Source organism: Canis aureus, chromosome 11, assembly GCF_053574225.1.
Source record: "Canis aureus isolate CA01 chromosome 11, VMU_Caureus_v.1.0, whole genome shotgun sequence".
Taxonomy (NCBI): domain Eukaryota; kingdom Metazoa; phylum Chordata; class Mammalia; order Carnivora; family Canidae; genus Canis; species Canis aureus.
Window position 1 is genome coordinate 22,606,275 of NC_135621.1, and position 27,118 is coordinate 22,633,392.

The following is a 27,118-nucleotide window of genomic DNA, read 5'->3' on the forward strand; positions in this document are numbered from 1 at the left end:
AGCTGGGTGCGTCCTGCGGGCAATTGGGGTGCGTTGGAGGGGTGCGTGGGGTCCTGTGGGCGGGGGGTGGGGTCTGCACGGGACAATGCACACGTTGGAGCAAGATCCCTGATCTGAGCGGCACAGAGGACTGACTGGCGAGAGGGTCAATCAGCGGCAGCTTGAGATTGACCTCACTTGAGCCTTAGACTGGGAGCCAGGTATAATACCCACCCCATGGCCTGGGGTAGGGGGGATGAGGGGCGCCGTTCAGGACACAGTGTCCCTAAGCCCTTGCTCTAGGCATCCGGGACTGGTGGTTGTAGGGGGAGGTAGGAAGGAGCCTGGGATGCCCCCATACGGTCTGCTCTGGGAAGGTCTGAACTCCAGAGGGAGAGCACCATTTTCAGAGGATAATGAGCTCTTTATTTGGGGGCAGGTTGGGTGGAGAGTTGTCCAGGGGGCAGTCATCCTGGGCCCAGGACCTATGCCAAGAAGCCTTCCAGGCTGGCGGGCATCTGGACTCCCGTGTCTCTGGTTTCACAGCATCCACACCAGTCACCCCATGTTGTTCTGGTCCTTCTCCACTTTTTATTTTTTTAAAGATTTTATTTATTTATTCGTGAGAGACACAGAGAGAGAGAGGCAGAGACACAGGCAGAGGGAGAAGCAGGCTCCATGCAGGGAGCCCGATGTAGGACTCGATCCCCAGGACTCCAGGATCACGCCCTGAGCTGAAGGCAGACGCTCAACCACTGAGCCACCAGGTGCCCCTCTCCACTTCTGATCCGGCTCCCCATGAGACTGAACCCCCAAAAGGCAAGGTGTGGGTCTCATCACTTGATGTCTCCCAACTTCACCCAGCCCACCGATGGGCCTCAGGCAAGAGTTGAGAGAGTGGGAGCTGGATACTGAAGAGGCAGGAGGTGGGGAGTGGGGCCGGGGGGAGTCTAGCAGCTTGGAAGGAGCCCAGCCTACCCTCTGCTTCCCCTTTGTCTTGTCCTGGCATCACCAACAACCTCTTTTCTATCAAAGGGCTCCCTCTATAGCCTTTGGCTTCCCATGGTATTCCCATGTGCTGGGTCCTTTGGACCCTGCCTTTCCCGCCTGAGTCTGTTCATGGGGTCTCTTCTGAATTCCATTGTCTTTTTTTTTTTTTTTTAAGATTTGTCTGTTTTATTTTTTTAAACATTTTTTTAAAGGATTTTTATTTATTTATTCATGATAGACATAGAGAGAGGCAGAGACACAGGCAGAGGGAGAAGCAGGCTCCATGCCATGAGCCCGACGTGGGACTTGATCCTGGGACTCCAGGACTGCGCCCTGGGCCAAAGGCAGGCACTAAACCGCTGAGCCACCCGGGGATCCCAAGATTTGTTTGTTTTAAAGAGAGGACACAGGAGCAGGAGGAGGAGCAGAAGAGGGAGAGAATCTCAAGCAGACTCCACGCTGAGCATGGAGCCTGATGCAAGACTCCTCTCACAACCCTAAGATCATGACCCAAGCTAAAACCAAGAGTCGGACACCTACCCACCTGTGCTACCCAGGCACCCCAATGAATGCCATTGTCTTTAGCTCAGATTCCTGCTTAACTAGGGAAGAAAGGGGCAGCCCAGGTGGCTCAGCGGTTTAGCGCTGCCTTCAGCTCAGGGCATGATCCTGGAGACCTGGGATGGAGTCCCATGTCAGGCTCCCTGCATGGAGCCCGCTTCTCCCTCTGCCTGTGTCTCTTCCTCTCTCTCTCTCTCTCTCTCTCTCTCTCTCTGTGTGTGTTTTTATGAATTAAAAACAACAACAAAAAATCTTTAAAAGCTAGGGAAGAAAGGTGGTGCCAAGCAGACCCATGTGCAAATCCCAGCAGCAGGTATCCATCAGAGCCTTTGGGTTGTAAGAAACAAAATCAGCTTCAGGATGGCTTTAGAAAGAGGAGAATTTACTGGTTCGAGGGACCGGGAAGTCCAGGAACGAGGGGCTCGCAGAGGGCACCGGGTCAGGTCATCTTCTCCCAGCTGCCTCTCTGGGGTCCTGCTGATCCTCAGGCAGCCTGGCTTTGCTGCGCCCACCAGCCCGGGAGCTCCCAGCTTCCCTCCACTTACCAGGGCCTCTTGAAGACTAGCTGGTTTGGTGCTGCCCGTGCCCAGTCAAGGGTCTGAAGGCCTACGCCTGCCTGACTCAACCATGGGCTTGTTGCAACCCAAGCTGGGGAGTGGGGGTGGGGGGGGGGGTGGCAATACATGGCCCAGGTCCCCACAGCCCTGTGGATGCCGCTGGGGGTGAGGGTCCCCAACAGCCACTCCCTGTTCCTCTCCCTGTATCACGTCAGCACATCGGAGGTGCTTGGTATCTGCACCGATGATTAATAGCTTGTTGCTAACTCTCAACAGTCCCTTCATCCGTCTGTCCTATCCCTGCCTGACAGATTCATTTCTTCCTGCCCCCTTGATGCATCCATTAATGAGTTCATTCACCGACATCCACTGACAGGTCCTCAGTGCAGGCTGTGTGCTGGGTGGTGCTGGGGTAGATGCCATCCCTGACCTGAGGAGGTCACAGCAAGCATGGGTGCCAAGTGCTGCCAGGCAGAGGGGGCACCGTTGCCAGCCTGCAGCGGGTGAGGGGAGGGCTTCCCTTTCCTGGTCATGTGTTACTTAGAACCAGGAGAGGGGAGGGCACATGGAGGGGACAGCTCAGGATGGGAGAAGCACCCCCTCACACACCCAGAATATGTCCCTAGCTCCTGGGTAGGGACAGCACCTGTCTCAAAATCCTATTGTAATCACCCATTTACCATCCTCACTCCCAGGTTCAAGGAGAAGCCTGCCTTTTGCCCAGGCCTGGCACATGGGAGATGAAAGGTACCACCAGCAATAGTCACAAGAACCAATTAGCTGATTTATTTTAATCTCGGAAATGTGTCTATAATCAATTTGGAGGCATCTGCTGCCCCCTGCCTGAGTCCCTGCCTAATTTCAGCTTTACACTGAAGGAACCTGAGGAGGGCCGGGATCACCCCTCACCAGCACATTCCAGTGAAATCAGCAGCTTGCCCAGGAGTGTCATTGAGGCCAGGTTGAGAAGACGGAGAAATATAAAATTGGCTCAGATCTCGTTAAAGCTACATGGCTCAGTACTTTGGTTTTTGCCACAGCAGGGCAAACCTGAGCTCAATCCACACCCCGCACAAAGTGTGCCAGGTTCGTGCACACACACTCGCATGATTGAAGTCACAGTTGGCATAGGAAACCATAGACCCCATGTCCCTTAATTGGCACCACCAAAGCTCCCCGGGAGCTCGCAGACCTCTCCAGGGACACCAGAGGGCCCCCCACATGCTTCATGGGGGGCAGTGGATGCAGCAGCTGGGGAGCCCAAGGTGAATCTCCACTAGCTGTGACCCTGGACAAGTCACTTGCCTCCCTGTGGGTGCTCTCACCCCAAAGATGGGACAACACATCTAGAATATGATGAGAACAAAAGGAGAGGGTTCATCTCGGGGCAGCCAGGGGGCGTCCCCAAGAGCTGTGTGGAAGACCTCCCCCAGCCAACCCTGCCTTCTAACTCTTGAACACCAGGAGGTGTAAGTCCCCTGGGAAGATATGGTTTGCCTGGCAAGTGGTAAGAGCACTGCGCACGCGGGTTCTAGCTGCTTGACTGTGCACCCTGGCCCTTCATGAGGATTACAAGATGCTGAATCCTGTGTCGGGTTGATTTGGGTCTCCACGTCCTGTAACACCGCTGGTTACAGGCTTTCTGCTTAAATTACTCTTAAATTAAGTTCTGCAAATGATTCAACAGACCTAACATGCCCTAGCTGCTTCTACCCCTGGGAGTCGGGGGCAGCGGATGGGACTCTGGGGAGGGGGCCCCGGCCCAGCTCACTGCAGGAGGTGGACAGCAGCAGCCTTTCGGATGAGCCGCTGGGTCAGGGGTGAGCCAGGCTTCAAGGCATCACGCTCCATCAGGAGGCTCCTGTGGAAACAGGGACAGAGTCTGTCGTGGAACCCCTAGAAAGAGGGTGGTCCGCTGGTCCCTGGGCCCCAAGGCAGGACAGGCAACTCGGGCTGGGGCTGAGATGGGCAGAGGGAGGACAGGAGGGACACAGCCCAGCAGCAGGAGACCTGGGCTTGGAGGGGGGACCAGGGAGACGGTGCACTGGGGGGCCAGGAATGGGGCGGTTGAGGATGAGAAGGCAGGGACCCCAGTGCAACACTGGGATGCCCAGTGTTTGGAGAACATGTCAACACTCTCCAAGACACACAGCTGGGTGAGCACATAACTATGGCCTCATCTGCCTCGGGAAGTTGGGGGTGGGGGAGCGTCCTCCCATCAGACAAGAGGGCAGAGCCTTTCTGTAGGGGTGGGGGGTGGAGGGGAAGCCACACCTGGGCTAACTCCAAAGGCAAGTGGCAGGAGACAAGGTATGGAGAAACCCAAGTTTAAACAAAGCAACTATTGTTTAAGGCAAAGACCCTAAACAATTGATAACAGTGATTCTGTGGTGTGAGGGTGGGGGTTAAAGGGCTAGGCCACACTTGGGGTGGGGACACCATGGGGGGTGCAGGGTTTCCACCTTGGAGGGGAGGGGAGTGAGCTTCCTGTCAATGACAGGAGGGCACCTGGAAGCATGCCTGTCACCCTGACAGCAGCAGGTTCTCCGGGGTTAGCATCTGCTCTAGGCCCCCTGCACGGCTTGTCCCCCCATGGGCCGACCCCCTGCTGCACAGCACCCTCCGCCCAGCTTGGAGGGTATCCTCCACCCACCCATGGCATGCCCCACCCTGCGCCTGCCCTGGCTTCCCGGCTCCCCAGCTCCTGCCCTCCACCTGCCTCTCTGTCCAAAGGGCTCACCTTCCTGCCAACCTGAGATGCCAACTGGCACCCACACTCTGGCCTGGAGCTCTCCAAGCGATGTGACCACTAAAGAAAGGTGTGCGGCTTCGGTGTGTGGCCGTGGAGGGGCGAACGGTGAGGGGCGTGTGTCCAAGATGCTTCAGAGTTTTAACCAACTCTAGAGCATCCAGAGTCCACACGTCTCATTAGTGCTGAGAACACCTGCACTGCTTGGTCTGCCAATGCTGCTGGGGAGGCTGGGTCTCCCCAGCGCGGACCACCTGAGCCTGCGCTTAGACCCTGGGGCTTTCCGCTTGCCCTCAAGGGCTCAGCTAAGGGCAACCCTGGACTTAGACCTGCACCTTCACTGGGTCTCCCAATACCTCTTCTACCCACCAGGCACCCCACAGCCCCTTCCCCCTTTATTGTTGCTGTTCCAATGGGGTGCAGGGGACCCATGAGGAGGGGTCACGTCTCACCCCAGGAGCTGGACATGCAGGACAAGGTGAGCTGGGGTGTGGGAGCTCTCAGGCTGCTGGTGAGGGCTGGGCTTTGCAGAACTTGCTTCTTGGGGTTCCCCTGCCCCAACATCCCTAACCCTCCAGCCCCTCCTCCTAACCAGACCACCAGGCCTGGTAAAATCTGCTGGTTTGGGGGCCTGCTCTCAACTGTCTCTTCATCAGGGCACCCTTCCTCCCTGACTGCCAACCAGCTCAGCCTCCACCACAGCCTCCAGAGCAACCTGCCCTGCCCCACCCCCATGGCAACTTGACGTGTGTGTGTGTGTGTGTGTGTGTGTGTGTGTGTGTGTATGCGTGCGCGTGTGTGTAAGAGATTGCTGCTACGGTTCCCACATGAGAGGTAAGCTCCACATGCCAGGCCCTGGGTCTGCCTGCCGCACCCCACCCCCCACCTCCTGGAGCCCAGCCCACCCCATGAGAAAGGGTGTCTCCAGCAGAGGGTGCGGCACGTGTAAAGGCCCGGGCCTCTGGAAGAGCAGGATGGGTTGGGTCCCGATAGCTCAGCATGGCTAGACTGAGGGGACGGCTGGGGGGAGGCGGGGCAAGGGGACAGGCCTGGGGGTGGGATGGATCCCTCTGGTCAAGCTGAGCATGTGAACAGGGAAGACCAAGCACCCCACAGCCTCACGGCCTCAAAGGTGGGAACCTCCGCGCATGCTGGGAGCCCGTGGGGGGGACCCCCGCGTGAGAGGCAGCTGTGCTCAGAGATGTCCCCGCATGCAGCGTGGATATGAGGGAGCAACTCACCGCGCCACGTTCCTGTGGACGCCAGAAGTGCATTTTAAGGCTGCCTGGATCAGCAGCTGGTTGAAGACATCTCTCTGAAAGGTCGGGCAGGCGGGTTAGGCCCCGGTAACGTGGGACGAGGGATGGGAGCCCCCATGCCGCCATGGGCAGGCCTGTCCTCAGGGACCACCATCCCGGGAGTGTGCACGACGACACCCCCACACGAGAGCGCCCACCCCAGGAGAGGCTGCTGGAGCCCAGCCTTCGGGAGGCTCACCTGGGCTTTGCTGCCTCCAATCTGCACGATCTGGTAGCGGATGGGCAGGAGCAGCTCCACGACACGGTCGGGGTTCCCCTTCTCAGCCTCCACCAGGGCCTGGCACAGGGGCAGCCCCACGTCACGGGCCAGGAGGTGCTGGCAGTTTTCCCCGGGGGACCTGCCAGCCCGAGAAGGTGCCCTTGGTTACCTGGGGTGCCTCACACTGCCTCCCTTCCTGACCCTGGCGTCCCGAGGGATGGGGCCGCTCCTCCTCAGCCTGGCATCCCTGGCTCTGTGCCCAACACACGGCAGGTGCTCTGGGCAGGGAGCCCACGAAGGAGCAGCACCCAGGGGTCTCTTGACCGCGGCTTGAATGACCCTGTCGGCGGGGCTGAGCTCTGCTGTTCACCTGGCCTCAGGCAGGCCCTCCAACATCTGGCCTCAGTTTGCTCATTTGGAAAGTGTGGGTGACGGTGCCAACGTCACAGGGTTGTCAGGAGGACCGCACACAACGTGGGCAAAGGCCCGGTGGTGGAGTTGGCACCCATGCTGGGGCAAATGGCTATCTCTGCTGGCCTGCAGGTGGCGCCTGAGCCGGGTCATGGGGACTGCGGGCGTGCGGTGGCACCTGTTCCAAGCCTGTCTTAAAAGCACAGGTCAAATACTCGAGGGCTCGGTGGGCTCCTCGGGCCTCCCCTGCAGTGACATGACTGCCGTCTAACCGTGGACACCTCACCTGAGCTGCCTTCCCAACCGAGGCCCACAGCTCCTGCAGCACAGCTCCGGGAGGCAGGGTAGGGCAGGCAGTGGCGGTGGCCAGCTGAAGCATGGCCCCAGGACAGGACACCAGGGCTCATGGCTCCCACGGCTCCAGCATGGGAGCCCTCCAGGTGGGAGTCGAGGCGTGGCTGCATCCCTGGTGGCCCATGCCTCAGAGGACTTGCTTCCCTGGCCTCCCTCTGTGTTCAAAACTGGCTCCCACCAATGCCGGGAACTGTGCCAGGGAGGTGTGTCACCATGACCCTGCACCTCACTCTCTTGCCAATCTGTCTCAGCAGGCACTGTCCCCAGTTTTCAGATGAGAAGACTGAGGCTCAGGGCAGAGAAGCACTCTGTCCAGGATCTCAGATGGTAAGCAGCGGGCCTTTCTGGCTCCAGGCCCTCACCGTGCCCCTGTGAGAGGCTGCACCCAGGACATTGAGGCTCCCACCCTCTAGCGGGGGGATGGAGAGGCAACTCTGTCTCTTAGGGGAACAACGACTGTGCCCTTGTGGGATATATCCAGCTGGGAGCACACACCTGTGGGTGCATGTAACGCAGCAGACATCCCCATGGGTGTGCTCACCAGTGGGGCCTCCACCCCCAGCCTCCCTGGCCGGTAGGGGCCGGGACTGAGCAGACCTCAGCATGCCCCCAGCACCCTGTTGCCCTCCCAGCAGAGCCCTGGCCCCTCTGCGTACTCGCTGGCATCCTGCAGGGTGCTCAGAAGCTCCTGTGTGGTCTGGGTGTCCCCAGCTCCCAGGGAGGCCATCAGGAAGTGCGCATCGTTGAACAGCAGGATGTGGTCACGGCTGTGCTTCTGGGTCACGGGCAGGATGTCCTGCCACCGCTCACCCACGGACACTCCTGAGGACAAGGGGAAGAAACCCATAGGTCTGGTCTCCTGGGTGACCGTGGCCTGCACACGGGCCTCCCGTTTTCCCCACACCCCACAGCGGCCCTCATGTTCCAGGAGAGGAAGCAGGTGGGTGAGCGGGGCTGGCAAGTGGCCTCTGGCCTTACACTGACACCTCTGGGCCCAGCTTATGTTAACTTTGTCTGATTATAAAAGCAATAGATTCATATGTAGAAAACAAACAAAAAACAAGTGAAGGACATTGAAGTTTCTGGCCCCTTTGGACAAACCCCAAAACCATTTTTAAAATTCTTCCCGTGATTACCGTTGGCATGGCACCTGACACATAATAGGCGCTCGATAACATCCCTGGAGTTAATAAATAATTCTCTCACATTTCCGTCTCGACTTCTCAGCTCCTCAGTACCTGCCCTCCCCCTCCTGAGTCTTCGAAGTCATTACCTCCATCCTACTTCTCGGGGGGCACCTCCCACGGTAGAGACATTGCCCTTGACATCGGACAGGTCTCTGGAGTCTCCACTCTGGATGGTGAGGGAGCGAGTGGCCTCTCCCTTCCATCCGCGTGCCCCTGGCACCACCACTGTGCCTCCCAGCCTCTCCTGACACGAGTGCGGAGGTGTGAGGCCTCGGGGTCCCTCACAGTTCCAGGTGGCCTCACACTCTGCCTCTGCAGGTGGAGGGTTCACTGGGTCGTAGGGCAAAGGGACTCCACCTTCTTTCCTTGACAAACAGGCTGCCTTCTGGCTGAGCTCAGCCCTACGGCCCAGAGGCAGAAGGGAGCCCGCCCAGACCTGCTCCCGGAGGCTCCTGCAGACCTGGATGACAGCCAGACCCTTTACCCTGCCTTTCCCACACGTGGGCTCCAGCTGCCCGCCTCTCATCCTTGACCACACCAACCCTGCTCTTTGGTCACTCATCCCGTAACTGGCCGCTGGTTTCCGTGTCCTGGGAGCACTGGACAGGCTGTTCTCTGCACATACCATCCTTTCCCGCCTCTGCCTCGCAGAACCCTACACATGCTCCCATGTCTCACATTTCACCCCCTTAGGAAGCCTTCCTGGAACCCTCTGGAAACAGCTTGCCCCGCCCAGGCCTCATCCCCACACTGTCCCACTGGCGCAGGCCCTAAAGTGAACACAGGTTTGGCTCCATTGGGCCTGAGGGAGAGCAGAGAAGCTTCTGGCACCCGGGCTGCTGGCTGGAAACACCAGAGCTGTGGTCAACCTTATCCAGGCTGCCTGAAGAGCCAGTGGTGACAATGTTGAGAAACCTCTCTCTGAAATCCCAGGGGGTTGAGAAACTGTCACTTCTCTGATTCTAGGAAAAGAAGCAGCACCCAGAGATAGATGGTCAGTAGCAACCTGCACCCTGCAGGTCTGGTGCGCAGGCGGCGGGAATGGCCTGGATTCTGAGCATGCCCGCCCAGAGGTGATGGGAAGTGGGAGAAAGGGGAGTGGTGGCTTCAGGCTGGTGGGGAGGCAGCACAGAGCTGGTACCCAAGGCCACGGACAGACAGGCCACTCGGGCCTGCAGCAGGACCTGGAGCTCTTGCCGGGCTTTGGGCCCAGGCCAGAACCCCTTCCCCTGGTTCTGCGGGAGGGGAGAGGGCCAAGGAGCCCGAGGGGGATGCACAGATCAGCTACCTTCCATCTGCAGCCGGTACAGCATGGAGCAGCTGTCCACCACATCCAGCATGGTTCCGCTGGCCTTCAAGCTGGGGAGGACCTGGGAGACAAGGGTGGGCAGGCAGGAGAGGGCCCACAGAGATGAGCCAGTGCAGGGCCTGCACAGAGCCCGGCCTCAGCACACAGGGTCCATCGCCATCCCCCCTCCACCTCAACTAGCAGGACCATCCCATCGCCCAGGGCTTGGGCCACTCCAGGCGCCAGACCCGGCATCTGTCACCTGCCGACCTGGGCCTCAGATCACGCTGGTGGGAGGCCGTGTCTCCTGCTCCTGGTTCAGTGTTCAGCTGGCCTGTCCCTCGTGGCACTTGGGGAGCCACCCTCCTTTGTCACCCCACAATCCTAACACAACTCCAAGGGAGGACTCAACCGAAACTTTACTGGGTGCACCCTTGGATTTAGTACCCAGGCCCCAAGCATTGTTGTGACCCTGGTCTTCTATTACAATAGCATGCATGGTGGTTCCCAGGAGCTGTGAGTCAGGCTTCTTTTTAACTTTTTAAAGATTTTATTTATTTATTCATGAGAGACACAGAGAGAGAGAGAGGCAGAGACACAGGCAGAGGGAGAAGCAGGCTCCCTGCAGGGAGCCCGATGTGGGACTCAATCCAGGGTCTCCAGGATCACGCCCTGGGCTGAAGGTAGGTGCTAAACCACTGAGCCACCCAGGCATCCTGGCTTCTTTTTTCTTAAAAGCTGCCTAGGGATCCCTCTGCCTGTGTCTCTGCCTCTGCCTCTCTCTCTCTGTGTCTCTCGTGAATAAATAAAATCTTAAAAAAAAAAAAAAAACCTGCTTGGGGTGGAGGAGGGGGAATGGGAGTCATGCTTGGAGGGCATGGAGCTGCAGTCTTTTCCGGAGACAGACGGTGGTGACGGTGATTGGCCTCCCGCACCATAGAACCGTACTCTCAAAAGTGATCACAGTGCAAATTCTGTGTGTATTTTACTAAAATAAAAAAATTCCTGTGGGCACATCAGTAATTCTACCAAAGAGAAGCCATCCAAGATGACTAGAGTAGGGCGCCTAGGTGGCTCAGGGTTAAGCATCTGCCTTCAGCTCAGGTCATGATCCTGGGGTCCTGGGTCCTGGGATTGAATTCGGCTTGGGACTTCCTGCTCCCTGGGGAGTCTGCTTCTCCATCTCTCCCCCCCCCCCCAGCTTATGCATTCTCTCTCTCAAATAAATAAATAAAATCTTTAAAAAATAATAAAATAAAACAGAATGACTAGGGGTATGTCCGGGATTTCAGAAAGGACCAGCTTAGATGTGTCCCCTACCAGCACCCATGGCGAACAGAGTCACTGGGTGTCTTCACCCCGTCCCGGTTACAGCAACCACTCAGGGCAAGAATGAACCCCACGAGGTCTTACACAAGAAGTGAGCTCTTGCTACAGCTGTTGTTTCTGGCTGAGATGATACTAATGGCTCAAATATCTGCTAGACACTAAAAGGCAAATTTTGCAATCAAATTCAGTGCAAACGTAGACTTACATGGTTATCGTAAATGGTCAAGGCGGCCTCGTATTCGCCCTGGAAAAAATCAAGTTCCCATGATGAACATGTGGCTGAGGTCCAACAGGATTGAGAAATGAGCCGAAAAGCCAATCCCCACCCTGCCCCCAACCCCAGCACCCTCCACGGGGGATGCACAGTGCCACCTGAGGGTCTTAGGATGGCCGAGCAGAACCACCTGTGCTTGGGCTCCGGGCCCCCCAACATGGGAGGCAGTGCCCGCCTCTGCCACCAAGGGGACAGTTTCTGTGGAAGCATTAATTTCCCCATCGTGCTTATCAAACTGTTAGAAGCTTTCTCACGTAGTTCTTCTAGTCTTTTCCCTCCCTTTCTTTTCTTTACTGTTTAGTGCGGGCCACTGCTTCCCTCCAGACACTGCAGGCCCTCACCTTCCAAGCATCTCTCCTTGGACTTTTAGGGAGCATGTAGGTTTTCTCTATGATAAGCGCCACTGAAGCAGCTCCCTCATAAATGGGACCCAGTGGCAGAAGCAGTGAGGTCAAGGGTGCCCCTCCCCACCCCTGCTCCCACTGGGACAAAGCCTTTGGAGGGTCTCATGGCTCCTTCAGGTACAATCTGGGGTGGAGGGGGGCTAGCTGTTCACTCCAGCAGCAGAGAACACTCAGCCTAAGTTGTCTCCATAGATGACATACAAGACACATGATGTCCATGTACAGACAGTGAAAAATGCCTAACGTAGCTTAAGCCTGAAAAGCTATTTGAAAACATTAATGTTCTATCACATCCAGGTGCTTTTCAAATGTGCGAACACAAAATATGATCCCCAGGACCCAGTAAAACGTAGAAAGATAGTTATTTCTCTGACATATTTATAGGATAAGACAGCTGGCCGTCTCACCTTTTCAATCAGATACAGAGCCCAGTGCCAATAATTATGACAAGCAAGCATATCAGAGTCCTAGGGAAAGAACAAGAGAATTAGAGAAAAATCTGACCGCCTGTGGGGGAAAACAGTTCCTGGGGGTGGTTTTGTGGCCCCTCTGTGAGGGCAGGAAACATTCCCCGGGCCAGCTCTGGGGGACGGTGCCTCGTGTGCCTGCATTACCAGGGAGTCTGAGACCAGGGGAGGCCGGTGATACATTAGCCCCGCAGCCGGAGCCGACACAGAGGCTCCCCTGCTCTCTGCTCCATGGGCTTCGACCCCCGTTATGCGTGGAGTAGAGAAAATGGGTGATCAATCCATCCCAGAAACAGGTGTGGAGGCCCACTGGGTGTCCACGTCCCAGTAAAGCCGTGAGGATCAACGAGCCTAGGGCTAGACTCCTGCAAGTAAGGGGCGGGGGGCAAATCTGACATCTGGACAGTTACTACCAGCACGCTTAGGCCCCCTCCTTCTATGAGGCTACTGCAGAAGCTTCCTCCTCTGCCTGGACACTACCTTCCGTTCCTGGAAAGAATGACTGGCAATACTTCCTCCGTGGCCCGCATTCACCTTCCACCCATGCTTGAGGACACCCAGATGCCTGCGTCTCCTCTTCCTCACGGGCCCCAGCAGGCCTTGGCGTCTTTGCTCAATCTGGTCCTGGGCTGGGATGCCCTCCATCTCCCCCATCCCTCACCTGGCAAACCCCTACATCCTTCAATACTCAGCTCAGGGGTTGCCTCCTTCAGGAAGCCTTCCCTGACCACACCCCCCTCAAGTCCAATGGGGTTTGATGTCTTCTGTGAGTTCCCACATCCCTGAGAGTGGCTCTAGCACGGTGTGTTTCACAGTGCTCTGGGGAGCGGCTCACTCCACTGGATCGGGCCTTTTGAGGACAAAGAAGTCGGAGGGGGGGGGGAACTCTCGGCGGGGTCTGCAGGGTGGGATCTTGACTGACCTCCAAAATGGGGCAGGAGGAGGAGGAAAAGGAGCCCAGGCCACACCATCTACCCCAGGGTTCTCCTGCCAGCCCGAGGCTGCCCAGAGCTGTGGCAGGGGACAGATGCAGACGCCAGGAGCCTGACACCCCTCGGGAGGTGAGCCGGCCAGCCTGGGTCTCTCATTTCACACACGTCTAGAACCAACAGCAATGGGAACTCATCTGGGGCCAAGGGCTTCACAGTCATTGAAAGTGGACCAATGAGGAACCAAGGCTCAGAGGGACCACTTCTTGCCCCAGCGTCCAGCCCAGCCTCCAGCACCCAGTAAAGTTGCAGCATCTGGGGAAGGGACATGAATGGAATGCCCCAGAAGGCCCTGGCCAGGCATTCCCTGGCCTCCCCCAGATCTGCCCGGGCAAGCCCCTGGCCCTCTGGCAGCATGGTAGGGCCACGTGGTTGCTCCTCCAACCCCAGACCCAACACTCTGGCAAGAACTAGGAGCATCTGCCTCGGGGTGGGGGGGCTGAGGGCAGAGTTTCACCCCACTGCCCCCGCCCCAAGCTCTGGCTCAGGCTGCCCCCATGCCTCTCCCATCCCCAGGATTCATGGGTCCTCACAACAATCTGTGTGTGAACCTCATAGGATCACAGTTCTCACACCTGTTCACCTGCTCTACCTAATTCCACTCCCACTTCCCACTGGGATGTCCTAGGCCAGGGAGCAGCTCAGAGGAACGCAGGGGCTGTGCCAGTCCCCTGCTCCCTGCCTGATTCCTGGTCTCTTTATGGTTCCCTCAGGCACAGAGCACCTGCTGCTCGGTGCCAGGTGGAGACTCAGCACCTTGGCCAGCGGGACCTTGGGAAGCCCACCACGGCACAGACTAGGGCGGGGCAGCAGACCACACCTGGACAGGTGGCTAGGCTGTGTGCCCTAGGACAAGCGATGCACGCAGAGGAAGGGGGAGCCACCAGAGCCGCTCCCCAGGAGTTGCACCCTGAGCCAGCTGACTGGTGGGGGCAAGAGGGACAGCTCAGGGACCGTATGGTTCTCACCGGTGCCCGGACTCTTGAGCCCCCAGTAATTTTCTGATCTGTTCCTTTACACCAAATGCCGCCAACCCAAAACCTACTGTATAATCAACTGCAAAACACTGGCAGGGGCACCTGGGTGGCTCAGTGTCTGCCTTCAACTCAGGTCATGGTCCTGCATCAGGGAGCCTGCTTCTCCCTCTGCCTGTGTCTCTGCCTCTCTATGTCTTTCATAAGTAAATAAATAAAATATTAAAAACAAAAAAAAGCTGGCAGGTTTGGGGGAGCGATGTGGCTCCCAGGGGACTGTGGCTTGACAGAGGCTCCTCTAAGCAGAACACAAGTTTGCCCAAAACTAAGCGGCACCCTGGAACCCCCATCCATAAAGCCTGGGCTTAACTCAAGGGGATGGATGGGATCTTCCAGGCCCGTCGACAAGAATCATACCTTCCAGTGGGTTTCTGAGCGCTGCATAAACTCCAACCCATCCTTGATTTCTGCTTTCATCTCGTGAATATGGGCAATGGTGTGCACCGACCATGCGTCCGTGGGGTTAATAGACAAAGCCTACAAGGGGAGGGGGTGGGAGATGATTGGAGATAATGTGGATTAGTCAGGCTGCCCAGTGACGGGTCATCTCCAAGTCACGCAGGGACGAGACGACGGGCCGGAGCTGGATGGGCGAGCATGGGGCAGGTGCAGGTGTGGGGACTGTGCTCTGCCTCAAAACAATAACGACCCCAAAGTCCAGCCGTGCTGACCATCTACACAAGGCTACTGGGGAGGAGACCCCTGCCCATTTCAAAGGTGAGGGACTGAGCTCAGGGAGGCTAAATGACTCGCTCAAGAGCCCTCAAAGCTGGCTCTTTCCTAAGCCAGGGCTCATCCTCTGGGCCTCATCCACGGCCTCCAGCACACAGCTGAGCCACCTGCAACACGCCAACTAGCCTCTCTGGGCCTTCCTCCCCGGGCCGCTGTGGAGGTGAAGTGGACAAGATACGTACGAATGCTGAGCAGACTGCCAAGTGCTCTGCGGGCTTCTGGCTGCCCCCACGGATGACCACGCATCCATGAATGGCCTTCTGGGCTCGTTCTGATGTTATTACTATTAATCACATGCCCAGTGAGCTTGACAGTGACCGGCAAAGCAGGCGGGACACATGTAGGATTCCTACCGCACTGTAGCTTTCTCCTTCTCATCCCTCATATGCAGCTCATGTTTACTGGGTGCCTCCTAAGTGCCAGGACAGAGCAGTTGAGGCTCCAAGTAGCCCATGACCAATCCACATGGGCCCAGGTCCCCCACACCAGGCCACAGCCTCCCTCAGCCCCACTGTCCCAGTACCCCAAGCCTTTCCCAGAGGCAGGGTCCCTGGCCTGGCAGGGACCCCCTGCTGTGGGGTCTATGCTGACCGGTTGTCCCCAGCAAGCCCTGCGACTCTGCTCCCACCCACTGCTTACACGGGCCTGCCCAGTCCACATGGAGACGCTCTAGGAAAGACCGTGTTCTGTGGGATGATGAGCACCTGCAGAGCCCTGCAGGACCAGGACACTCAGGGAGACTGCAGGAGCACAGCTGAGCAGGCCCAGGGAGGGGACACCCTGAGAAGGCCCAGGAGGGGACATCTACCAGGTGAGCTGCTCTCATGCAGGGCGGAGGTTAGGGCTGCAGCCCTGGGCAAGGAGCAGCCCCCACCCACTCCCCAGATGAAGGCCCCACCCTCTGTGAAAGGCTCCTGACCAGCTTCCTCCCAAGTCTCCCTGGATCAGAGTCACGAGACACAGTGGGACCCCCCAGCCTTTGCCCCCAGGGACTCCCCCGCCCCCCTCCACCCTAAGCCTCAGCCTATCCAGTGACTCCAAGTTTCAGGAGTGCTGAGGCAGTGCTTCCCCTGCCAGCTACCCTTTGCTCTTCCTGCCCCTGGGGTTTGGTTTGCAGACACTAAGCCCACACTACGCCTGCATCACCTCCCTGAGGCCTCTCCAGACTCCAGCGGGGCTGGGTGCAGAGCACCCATGCTGTCCAGGAGGCCTGGCAGTCACTGTCACAGCCACATGGAGCCCAGTAAACCATGAAGCATCCTCCTGCACTCAAGCCTGGGCTCCATCTCCATAACCAGAACAGATTTCAGAAAACTCATGGCCCCCTGGGCCCTCAAAGGGGCAGGGGTCCTGGGGGCCAGCTGGGGCAATGTCTCAGGGAGGAGCACTGGCTGGGATGCTGGGAAGCCAGGTCTGGTCCAGGCAGCCTCAGGGATGGTGGGGTGGTCAGGCGGTCCAGGTATGCACCTGCTCTGCCCTCCCCGAGCCCTGTGGACTTGAGCAGAACTCCAGCCTGGGCCTCCCTCTGAGCCGTGACCCCCTTGTCAGGACAATGGGAGATTAGTGCCTCGTGGTACAGGGGATGAGCAGATGAGAGTGGGTGTATATCAGGTGCCAACACGGAGCCAGGCACCCCCGTGTTCCTGACAGTCTCTCCCCTGGTCTCAGTTTCCACTCCTGTCGGGGAGGACTGAGGACAGGGACTCCAAAGGCCACAGAAGACACCCTGTGCCCCCATCCACTGCTGCGGCTTACCGCTTGGTCCTGGGCCCACGATGCACCTCAGTACCAGCCAGCGTACCAGGCGAGCATGGCGCAAGGGCCTGGGCCGACGGGAAGTACTTGGTGAAACCACACTCCTCTGCTCCCTTCACCCTCCCTCCCTCTGGAAGGAGGCAGAGGTCCAGAGAAGGGCTGGCTGGCAGGAGCCCAACCCCAGGTCAGGGCCCACCTGGAAGCAACCTTTGTTGGCAATCACGGGGCAGCTCCCCGAAGCTCTGAACTGAGACAAACAGAGCTGGGGGAGCCTGGAGCTGCCTCCCGTGGAGCCCCTGAGGGTGAGGTGAACACAGCCTCCCTGGGTCTCACTCCCCTTCCTGGCCGTGGAGGCAGTTTGCAGAGCCAGCCTGGAGGGGCGGCCGCTCTCGCTGGTAAGGAGAGTCTTCCCCAGCATCCCCGTGTGTGCTCTGCCCCCCACCGACTCCCCTCCCTGAGGGGTCAGCACCCGGGTTAGGGCCCACTGACCTCTTTGGCAAGCTTCTCTGCCTTATCGTAGAAGTTGGTTTCCATTAATCCAAAAGAATAGATGCCTTTCACGTAGCTAGAAAGAGAAAAAAAGTCTTCAGGAAAGTGGACTGTTCAACCCTCAGTATGGGCTGAAATTGTGTCCCCCCAAATGATGATTGAACACATGCCCTAACTTGGAATTAGGGTGTTTGCAGATGTGGTCGAGATGAGGGTGAGCCCTAAATCCAATGACCGGTGTCCTTACAAGAGAAAGGAGAGGAGGGCTTGGACACACACACACACACACACACACACACACACACACGGGATGGAGCCACACGACCCAGCAGCTGGATGCTTCTGACCAGTGAGGCCCATTTTGACCATCATCATCTGCACAATCATCCAAACCCCAAACCCTGTCTCTATAGCAAGCCCTCTGCAAGTCACACCCTACCCCCTAAGATGTCAACACACCGCCTCCACTGGGGATGCCAAGGGCCCCCTCCTTCCTGTCCGGCTGGTGGTACCCACCTAGAGGCGCAGCCCAGGCCACCTCCCTGGGAAGCCACAGTGAGCACAGGCAGGCGGTGGCTTCTCTGCGGGCAGCACTGTGCACGCCCCCGGCCCAGCCTGGCCTGCCCTCACTGGACAGGTCCCCCCCAGACCCCAGCTCCTAGAGGCCAGGACCCCGTCTGTCCAGCTCACTGTTGGCCCAGCCCAGGGTGAGCCTAAAGACACTCCACTGAATAAATGCACACTACCATTTCCCATCTTCCCATCTGCGATCCCTGGCACAGAGTGCCAGGGTGAAAGAGGCATTCTTTCCTGGGGTTTTGCGGCATTGTGGGAAAGCAAGATAGAGCAAGAGAGTTCCTATTTGTGATTCAGACATTATCTTTACAACCATGTATACAAAGTCTAGCTCTCGTTATTCACAGAAGCGCACTGGCTTCCAGACTTTGCTGTCAAATATTTATTTCTTTTAAATATTTCAATATTTCTTTAAATATTTATTGGAGTCATTTAACCTTCAGCATTTACACACGTATGGAATGCTCATGGTGTGCCCGGGATTGTTAGGCTTTGATGATGGTTAATCTCATGTATCAACTTGCCTGGGCTATAGTATCCAGTTGTTTGGTCAGACACCACCTGGAGGCTTTCATGAAGGTATTTTGTGAATGTGATTAACATTTAAATCTGTAGACTTTGGGTAAAGCACATTACCCTCCATGATATGGTGGGCCTCATCTAATCAGTTGAAGACTTAACAGAAAGGAGTGAGGTCCCCAGAAGAGGGAAATCTGCCTCCAGATCGCAACACAGAAAGCCTGCCTGACTCCCCAGACTGCTGGCCTGGCCTGTGGATTTCAGACTTCCTTGCCAGTCCCAGTAACTTCATGAGCCAATTCCTTAAAATCAATCCATCTCCCCCGACATATATGTAAATGATACAGCCACAGATATTGATACCCTCTTGGTCCTGTGTCTGTAAAAAACCCTGACTAATACAGCTCTCCAATCCACGAGTCCCGCTGACCTTCACAGCCTTCCTGTGATTAAGAGGAATGGAGGCCATTCTGTGTGGGGGTCACTAGGGCCACTCAGATACTCCGGGCCTCTCTCTCTTCCTGAGCATACAGCAGAGATGCACTTCCTGGCCTCCTGTGGGTGGGTGACCAGCTCTGACCAATAACTTGGGAGTGGCAGAGTGTCCCTTCCTCCCTGAGGCTTGCCACTGTGAGTCCCCCCGGAGTCTTCTCTCTTTCAGTGACCTGCTTGATCATCTGGGACCCTGATGTAAGAGGGAGACAATGACAGGGGTGCAGAGCCCTCAACTCTCCCATGATGGGCGTGGAGTATATGTGAGAAATGAGCCTTTGGAGAATCAGAGCTAGAGGATGTTTGTTACTGTGGCAATAACTACCCTGCACTGACTAATACACATGGTACTGCCTCATTCACAGGATGGGATGGGATAAGAGCAAAGAAAAAGATCTTTTCACCTTCTAGAACTAGGAGAATAGCCACAGTAGACTCACTATTTTTAGGGCAGGGCTAGGACAGATACCATGAAGAAGAGAGAGAACAAGAAAGAAACGAGGTGATCTCCAACTGGTACATACCTGCTCAGAGGGATGCTGGGTGTCCAGAAGGGATAAATTCGAGCCACAGAATCTCGCATCTGTTCCTGGTAGCCCAGGTAAAAATAAGCATCGTGGGAAAATTTTAGGGCTAACATGTCTGTTGGGTGGTCCCAGAGGATCTGTTCCCATAGTTCACAGGCTCCAGGAAAGTTTCTGAAAGCAAAGGGATTTATCAGGAACACTGGACATGTAGTTCATCCACATGGGGTGTGCAAAAGGCATCGTTTCTTGCCAGAGTCTGAACTGGTTAAATATATATATATATATATATATTTATATACACACACACACATAGAGAGTCGGGGGAGAGAAGAGGAGACCGAGAGTGATAGAAGGGGAGGCATGCCTGGGTGGCTCAGTCGGTAAAGCAGTGTCTGCCTTCTGCTCAGCTCATGACCCCAGTGTCCTGGGATCAAGTTCCGCATCAGGCTCCCTGCTCGGGGGGAGTCGGCTTCTCTCTCTCCCTCTGCCTCTCCTCACTGCTTGTGTGTGTTCGTGTGTGTGTGTGTGTGCACATGTGCACACTCGTGTGTATGTCTGCGTGTGTGCACTCTCAAATAAATAAATGAAATCTTTTTTATGAATTAAAATAATTTGGGGGTCCCTGGGTGGCTCAGCAGTTTAGCGCCTGCCTTTGGCCCAGGGCGTGATCCTGGAGTCCCAGGATCGAGTCCCATGTCGGGCTCCCGGCATGGAGCCTGCCTCTCCCTCTCCCTCTGCCTGTGTCTCTGCCTCTCTCTATGTCTATCATAAATAAATAAAATCTTTAAAAAAAAAGAATTAAAATAATTTAAACAAAGAAAGGGAGAGAGGAAGAGAGCATATCTTACACACAGCCACACACAAAAGCTTCTGTGTTACACTGTGGCTCAGAAAATTGAAAACCAGTGGGGAAGTTTTACTGCGGAATTCAAACAAACAAAAAAACTGGTTTAACAAGTTGCCAAAGACAATTTCCCCTGAGAACTAGCCTGCTGCAGGAAGTCCAGGGAGTCCACAAGGTGGAAACCCACTCCCCCCACCCCTCCCAGTGCTGACACCCTGCATAGCTCCGCAGGAAGGCCCAAGCAGAACCTGGTTAGGTCACCTAGCTGTGCGGGGCACACGTCCCGGCCTGAGCAGACCCAGAGGCTGTTCCGGAGATGGGCTCCAGGGTCACAACACCCCCACACAGGGTGATGGCTGTAGGACGATGTAGGACGATGTAGGGTCACAACACCCCCACACAGGACGATGGCTGTAGGGAGGCAGTGGGCCACCCGGAAGGCTCTGAGCAGGTGCTCATAGGGGTGTGTTGGGGCAAGGAGCAGAGGGTGAGGGCTTGCTTCTCTCTTCTTTCAAATACTTCTGTAATGTGCTCCTAGTATTTCTATAACAAACATGAGAACCCATTCATTTAAGGCTGTAAAGTAGGTTGCTTTGAACGTGAGATCAGAAATCCTAGCCAACCGTTTCCTCCTCCTGCGGTCAGGTGAAGACAGAGCAGCAGGCAGGGAGATGGCCATGGGAGGCAGGGCAGGAGCACCCCCAGACCCTCTTCCCCGTGGCACCGGCCCGCGTGGTCTCAGGGCACCAGCCCCCCGCCGGCCAGCCCCTCACCCCTTGGCAAAGGTCTCCACTGCAGACACGTGCAGCCGCTCCCGCTGCGTCAGTGGCTGGGTTTGGGAAACCTCCACCATGGTCTTCACGGCCAGGTCCAGCTCTCTGTCCAGCCTCACAGAGCTTCCAGTGCCGACCAGCACGAGCCCGTTGGAGATGGCGTGGCCCATTGCTGGCAAAAGGTGGGAGAGCAACTGGTGATTCACAGGGTCCCGCCCCATCCCATCCCGTCTGCCCCCTGTCCCCTGAGTGTGAAATGGATACCCCCCATCTCAGGAGGGGAGGCCAGACGGCTGGTGGGCTGTGCAGGGCCCCCAACAGAGTTCAGAGCTCGGCCTGGACCCTCACCACACACATGGAGAAGCAGCAACCCCTGAAGCATGCTGCCCTCCACCAATATTTTTCTAACAAGGGCACTGTGGTGAGTGTCAATGTCTGGAGCATCTTTCCCCCCCCTTCACTGGGTGAACTGGTTAGGGCTGTCTGTGGGCTCCCTCCTCCACTCCTAATTGCCCCCAGCAGCTGACATTAGAGCCTCCAGGGAGGTGTTCAACAGGCACTCCAGTGTAGGCGGCTGGTCCCTGGAGCAGAGTGGTTCTGAGCCACTCTCCTGCATGGAGAGTGGGGTGGGCTGTGGGAGGGTATGCCTGTGGCCCGTGTAGCAACCTTGCTGGCTGCAGACCCCCAGGCCCTACTTGAGCTTCCTAGGCTCCAGCCTGACAGAAGCAGGGTGTCTGGCAGCACCTGGAATGTAGCCACTGGCCCAGGCCTGAGACCAAGGAAGGAATGAACTATAGTGTTGGGACCACGCATGTGGCCCCTGCTTCTTTCCTGGGGCCTGAGGTCTGCTCAGAGAGTCTGAGCTTGCTCTTGGCTCCTGGTCCCCCATAGGCAGAGCTCAGTTTCCTTCATTCACCATTCTGTGCTCCCTGTCCTCAGCAGGACAGGGAAAGGGGTGGTGGTTGCTGCCCTTTCCTCCTCAGCCCTTCCAGGCCTGGAACCTCACCCCACGTGGGGCCTGTCTCGTGGGCTGACTTCCCTATGCCCAGAGCATACATGGCTCGTCTGTGATGCCAGCCTCTGTCACGAGGCCTCAACGGCCCGATGCTCCAGCCTAGGCCTCACTGGTGCCCTGAAAGGCTGCAGTAAGCCACCTCTTGGGTTCCAGAAGCAGGTCCAGGATACGGAATGCCTTATTGATCCCAGCCACTCAACTACCAGCTGGGTGGTTTGGGATACATTTCTCATTCCCTTTCCTCCTCTGAGAGATGGGGTCAGTGTCCTCCTCATAAAATTGACAAACAATGAGGGAAACAACTAAAAAGATGCCTCCTGTGGAGCCTGGTATCTCTAAGAAAGCAGCTGTTATTCCAAGCCCAACAGTGGCCATCATCTTCCTGCCCTCCCTCCATGCAAATGCCAGCCTGGTCACGGCCACCAGCCTGCCCTCCCCATGCCAGCCTGAATCGGTCAGGGAACCGGAGAGGGGTTGGACCCATGAGACGGTGCTCAACTCAAGGACAGCATCACTCACCGAAGGTTGGATCTGCTGCTCTGAGCTTTGACAGGCAGCCCTCAATGCCACCAAGACTTTTGTCATTAGTCCATGTTACATACTGAAACAGAAAAGGCAAAACACAGCTGTCTTCAGAGTGTCCTTCGTTCGTGTTAAGGAAGGCGTGTGTCTCGATCTGGATTTTCTCTCCAGATAATTCAATATTTCACAGCCTGAACTTCAAAGGGCCACACCTGAGTTGATCTCAGGTAGAGAGACTGAACACTCATAACTGAAGGCACATCTTCTAGAGCTGGTCATCTGATCACTGTTTTCAGAAAAAAAAAACATCTAAAGGAAGCTTCTTCCTGACAGGTCACCTGCCCTTTAGCCATAAGATGGGCCTTGAAACCAGGCACCACAGTAGGAACCTTCCTATTTTTTATTAATTCCTTCCAAAAAAGAACTTTCCTAAACATTTATGACAAAAAGTTAGGGAGAGGCATGAAGCCCAATAATCAAACCTGATCTCATCCCATTGCCATTTGGGACAATTTGGTAGATCTGTTTCTAATTCTTTCTTCAAAGATGCTTATTTTGGGGGTGGGGTGCCTGGGTGGCTCGGTCAGTTAAGCGTCTGACTCTTGATCTCAGCTCAGGTCTTGATCTCAGGGTCGCGAGTTCTGGCCCCGTGTTGGTCAAAAGAAAATGCTCACTTTTTAAAGAATCCTAAAACCATAATAATGTACTGGATTTTAAAACGTGTCCTATCAGATGTCTAATCTACATCTACACAGAACTAGCAGAGTGTGCTTTACTAAGTCACGGGGAGGTGACGCAGACTCAGAGGACGCCCGCTCTAACACGGGGTGGCACAGAGGCGCTGATACATTGGACAGGATACACACAAGAGGTGTGGGGGTGGAGGTGGACAGTGCTACATGGAGGAACCCGGCTATGTAACAAATCGAGGGCTTTACCAAGGCCAGAAGGTGCAGGAAGCACCCAAACAGAGCTCACATGCACAGTGGAGTCCTTCGGCAAGCTAGCAGCATTGCACCGGTTGTTTCTCGCACTTAGATTTCTAGAAGCTGGGGATCCCTGGGTGGTGCTGCGGTTTGGCGCCTGCCTTTGGCCCAGGGCGCAATCCTGGAGACCCGGGATCGAATCCCACGTCGGGCTCCCGGTGCATGGAGCCTGCTTCTCCCTCTGCCTATGTCTCTGCCTCTCTCTCTCTCTGTGTCTGACTATCATAAATAAATTAAAAAAAAAAAAAAAGATTTCTAGAAGCTTTCTCAGTCCTTACATTGTGGATGGAGTTAGAAGGCAGTGTTCCCATTGCTCATGATAAAGACCAACTCTAGTTTTCCATCAGCATATACAGACCCAGGCTCATTCTACTCCTCCTCTATCTGAGTGCATGAGCCAGCTCAGCTCCCTGGGCCTCCATTTCCCCATCCATCAAACAGAGTAGTTGGACCTTACCTTGGAGGCCCTCCTAGTTCTAAAACTATAGGATCCTTCATTGGTGTTAGAAATTAGTGGTAATGGGCTAGAGGATCTTGGAACAGCCATAGGTAAGAGTAACATATTCAAATGTTAGCTCCAGTACAGGGCCTCAGGCCCAAAGTGGAGGCGGCCCATATCAAACCCTCAGCAGGCGACAGCAGGGGATGCCTAGGGAGGGTCAACATCCTCATAAACATCCCACTGCTATCTGCCTGCTGCAGGGGCACCTCTCAGCTGTGCCATGGGTTGGCAAAGATGCTTCCAACACGTTCCTGTACACCAGGGCCCAGAGTACATAAATTCCACTCTAACCCATTGCTAAATTCATCGTGCAATTGAACACTTTCCAAGCTATTGGCTGTGGGGCTTCAAAGATTCCCTACTATACCCAAGTTTATCAGGAGATTTGTGTTGCCATGGGGCTGACAGGCTTCCCTGCTTATAAAACAGGAGTGCTGATAAATGTGAAAAGCTTTAGAAGTTTCGAGTACCGTGGCTGCTCATGGTCATCATACAGCAGCTTTACTTGGAGAGTACATCAGAGGCCACACACGTCTGGCTGAAAAGCTAAGCAAGCTGTGTTAGATGAAAGTGTGGAGCACTGCCACATGCTTGATTAAGTACCATTTATTTTGTGGCATAAATAAATCTCACTGTTAGGTGTGCCAGGATATCTAAAAGTGAAAAATACATTAATTAATTAAGCATTAATTAATACATTAATTAAAAGTATTCAGTTATTGGGATCCCTGGATGGCGCAGCGGTTTGGCGCCTGCCTTTGGCCCAGGGCGCGATCCTGGAGACCCGGGATCGAATCCTACGTCGGGCTCCCGGTGCATGGAGCCTGCTTCTCCCTCTGCCTGTGTCTCTGCCTCTCTCTCTCTCTGTGACTATCACAAATAAATAAATAAATACCTTAAAAAAAATTTAAAAAAAAAAGTATTCAGTTATTTAAAAAAACCACATCACAGGCCTTAAGAGCAGAAACCACTGCATTGCTCGACAGGCCTACCTGGGTCAGGATAGCGTCGAACAGCTTGCAGGCCTCGTTGCTTGTGGTTGAGAGTGGGAGCCCGGCATCCTTCCATGCCTAAACACAGCGACAAGGGAAAAGCCATGGCGTTCTCCAAACATGAACATGAACCCCAACCCCCAAGCACGGGAGATCTCCAAATGCGGAAGATCAATCATGTGGCTTGGGTTTGCAGAAGCCCCAGCCTTGTGGGGTTGGCATGGACTCTCAGATTTCATAGGACGGTGCAGAGCACGTGAAGCTGAGCCCTGGGTGGGGGAGCCTGATGTAAATCCCAGGGGTCTCTAAATAGCTGTGTCCCTCCTGGCAACATCTGCCATCAGACCCTTGGCTGGGCCCACATGGGGCTCTGGAGGGTGTATGGGGCAAACACTCAGCACATGGCAGGCCCTGATCAGGCTTGAAGGGAGGTCTGGGTGGGCAGGAAAGATGCATAGTGCTAGGAGGTGGTCTTTCCATCTGGCTGGCAAAATGGACCCTATCTGACTGCCAAGATGGACCTTATCTGCATCTGGCAGGCAAGATGCACCGTATCTGCTGACTCCGGAAACAACTCCTCTCTTCTCAACTTCATCAGATGATTCAGACTGTTCACTCTTAGGGCTGCCCTTGGCGGGGGGGGGGGGGGGGGGGGGGGGGGGGGGGGTGGGTGGGGGGGGCGGGGGCACAGATCTGCGACTCCCCTGGGAGGGGAGCCCTCTTCCACTCCCCCAGCACAGACTGCCTATTGCATGACCTGGAGGAGGGGGCAAGTCCCCCGAACTCCACCTTCCTCATCTGCAAAATGGGTTCAGGCTCCTCACCCCTGGAGGGTCCGAAGCAGATGCCCCCGCTGCGCCATGCCAGAGCTAACGCTTCTTAGGTCCCGGGGTCCCACGGGAGGGTGCTCGGGCCCCTTCCTGCCCCCAGGACGCGCTCCCGGCCCCCACCGCCGGCTCCCCGGCTGACCCCGGGTCCCGCGCGGGTCGGTGCTGCCCGGCCGCGGGCGTCAGGCCATCCCGGGGCCGCGGGGCCGGGCCGGGCTCGGCCTCCACGTACCTGGCAGTCGCGCAGCGGAGCGGGGGCGGCCATGGCGACGCGAGGGTGGCGGGGTCCGGGGTGGCGGCCCGGGGCGCCCCCGCAGCGGTCCGGGCGCGGGGCGGGGCGGGGCGGGGCGGACACGGGGGCGGGGCCGCCTCGCCCCCGCCCGCTCATTGGTCAGCGGCGCCGGCCCCGCCCCCGGGCGCTCCGAGGAGGCCGCGCCGACCCCGCCCCGCCGGGGCCCGAGGGGAGCGCAGCGGTGGGGGCCTCGGTGGGCGCACCTGCCTTCCTCCCGCGTCAGACTCACAGCCCGGCGGCGGGGCTGGAGCGGGGCGGCGGGGCCGGAGCGGGGCGAGGGATTCGCTCACCGTCCCAACTCCTTCCCCACCCCCGCGGGGACCTTGTTGGGGACGCAGCTGCGGAGTCCTTGGGAGGCAGGGGAGCCCTAGGGCAGAGGTCACTTGCAAGCTCTTCCCAGTCCCACTTTCAAGCCTTGAGCGCACACATGCCTCTAGGGCATGTCTTGAATGGCGCTCACAACTACAGTCTGTAGGAGAAAATCTGCAGTAGGATCCCATTAGGTCACGTTTGCTAATATGCAAAACAATACATTGCGGAGGGACTGGGTCCTATGTAAAGAAAGTGAATAGATTACTGGGTCCCAGGAAAGAAACTCGAGGCAATAGCAAGAACTGAACTCGGACCAAGGAGTGCCTGCTCCGGTGGTGCTAAGGACTCTGACCTTGGACTGCATTGCCATGGCTCTGTCTGCTTAGTGGGGATGTGGGCACATGAATACTCTTTGCTATTTTTCATATCTTCTTTTTCATATCTTAGTTTTATTTTGTTTTTTAAAGATTGTATTTATTTATTCATGAGAGACACACAGAGAGAGAGGCAGAGACACAGGCGGAGGGAGAAGCACACTTCCAGGGGGGAGCCGGATGTGGGACTTGATCCCAGGACCGCAGGATCACACCCTGAGCAGAAGGCAGATGCTCAACCAATGAGCCCCCCAGGAACCTCCATCTTTTTATTTTAATATTCCCATTCCCCTCTGCCTGTTGTGCCACTTCCCTGCTCTGTCCGCAAAATTTGTGCAGGGTTTTATGTGGTTGTTCCCACCAGGCACCACTGACACTGCACTTGTCCAGGTCAGGTTCCAAATCCAGAAGCTGCCTGGGCCACCTCTTCGACCTCCCCTTCCTCATCTTCAGCTGTTCTGACACAGCAGGCCACACTGCTTCTTTCTTGAATCCCCT

General features: G+C 56.3%; 1 protein-coding gene across 1 annotated transcript; it reads right to left on the minus strand.

Annotated features, from left to right (window-relative positions):
* Positions 1-2,850: 2,850 nt before the first annotated feature.
* TTC38 (tetratricopeptide repeat domain 38) lies at positions 2,851-25,984 on the minus strand. The gene is made up of 14 exons (XM_077914087.1): positions 25,875-25,984; positions 24,816-24,893; positions 22,333-22,414; positions 20,799-20,970; positions 19,179-19,352; positions 17,068-17,143; positions 14,449-14,568; positions 12,009-12,068; positions 11,129-11,167; positions 9,595-9,676; positions 7,776-7,941; positions 6,334-6,493; positions 6,078-6,151; positions 2,851-3,948 (listed from the first exon to the last, which is right to left on the minus strand). The coding sequence occupies exons 1-14, from the start codon at positions 25,905-25,907 to the stop codon at positions 3,855-3,857; spliced, it is 1,410 nt and encodes a 469-aa protein (XP_077770213.1). The 5' UTR covers positions 25,908-25,984; the 3' UTR covers positions 2,851-3,854.
* Between the last annotated feature and the right edge of the window lie 1,134 nt (positions 25,985-27,118).

What these genes read in the sequence shown, in the direction of transcription:
- TTC38 (XM_077914087.1), bottom strand. Translation starts at nt 25,907, where the DNA reads ATGGCCGCCCCCGCTCCGCTGCGCGACTGCCAG. An exon ending in CTCCGCTGCGCGACTGCCAG is followed by an intron (nt 24,894 to 25,874) that starts GTACGTGGAGGC and finishes CGCTGTGTTTAG; the next exon opens with GCATGGAAGGATGCCGGGCT. An exon ending in GCTCAGAAACCCACTGGAAG is followed by an intron (nt 12,069 to 14,448) that starts GTATGATTCTTG and finishes TTCTTTCCCTAG; the next exon opens with GACTCTGATATGCTTGCTTG.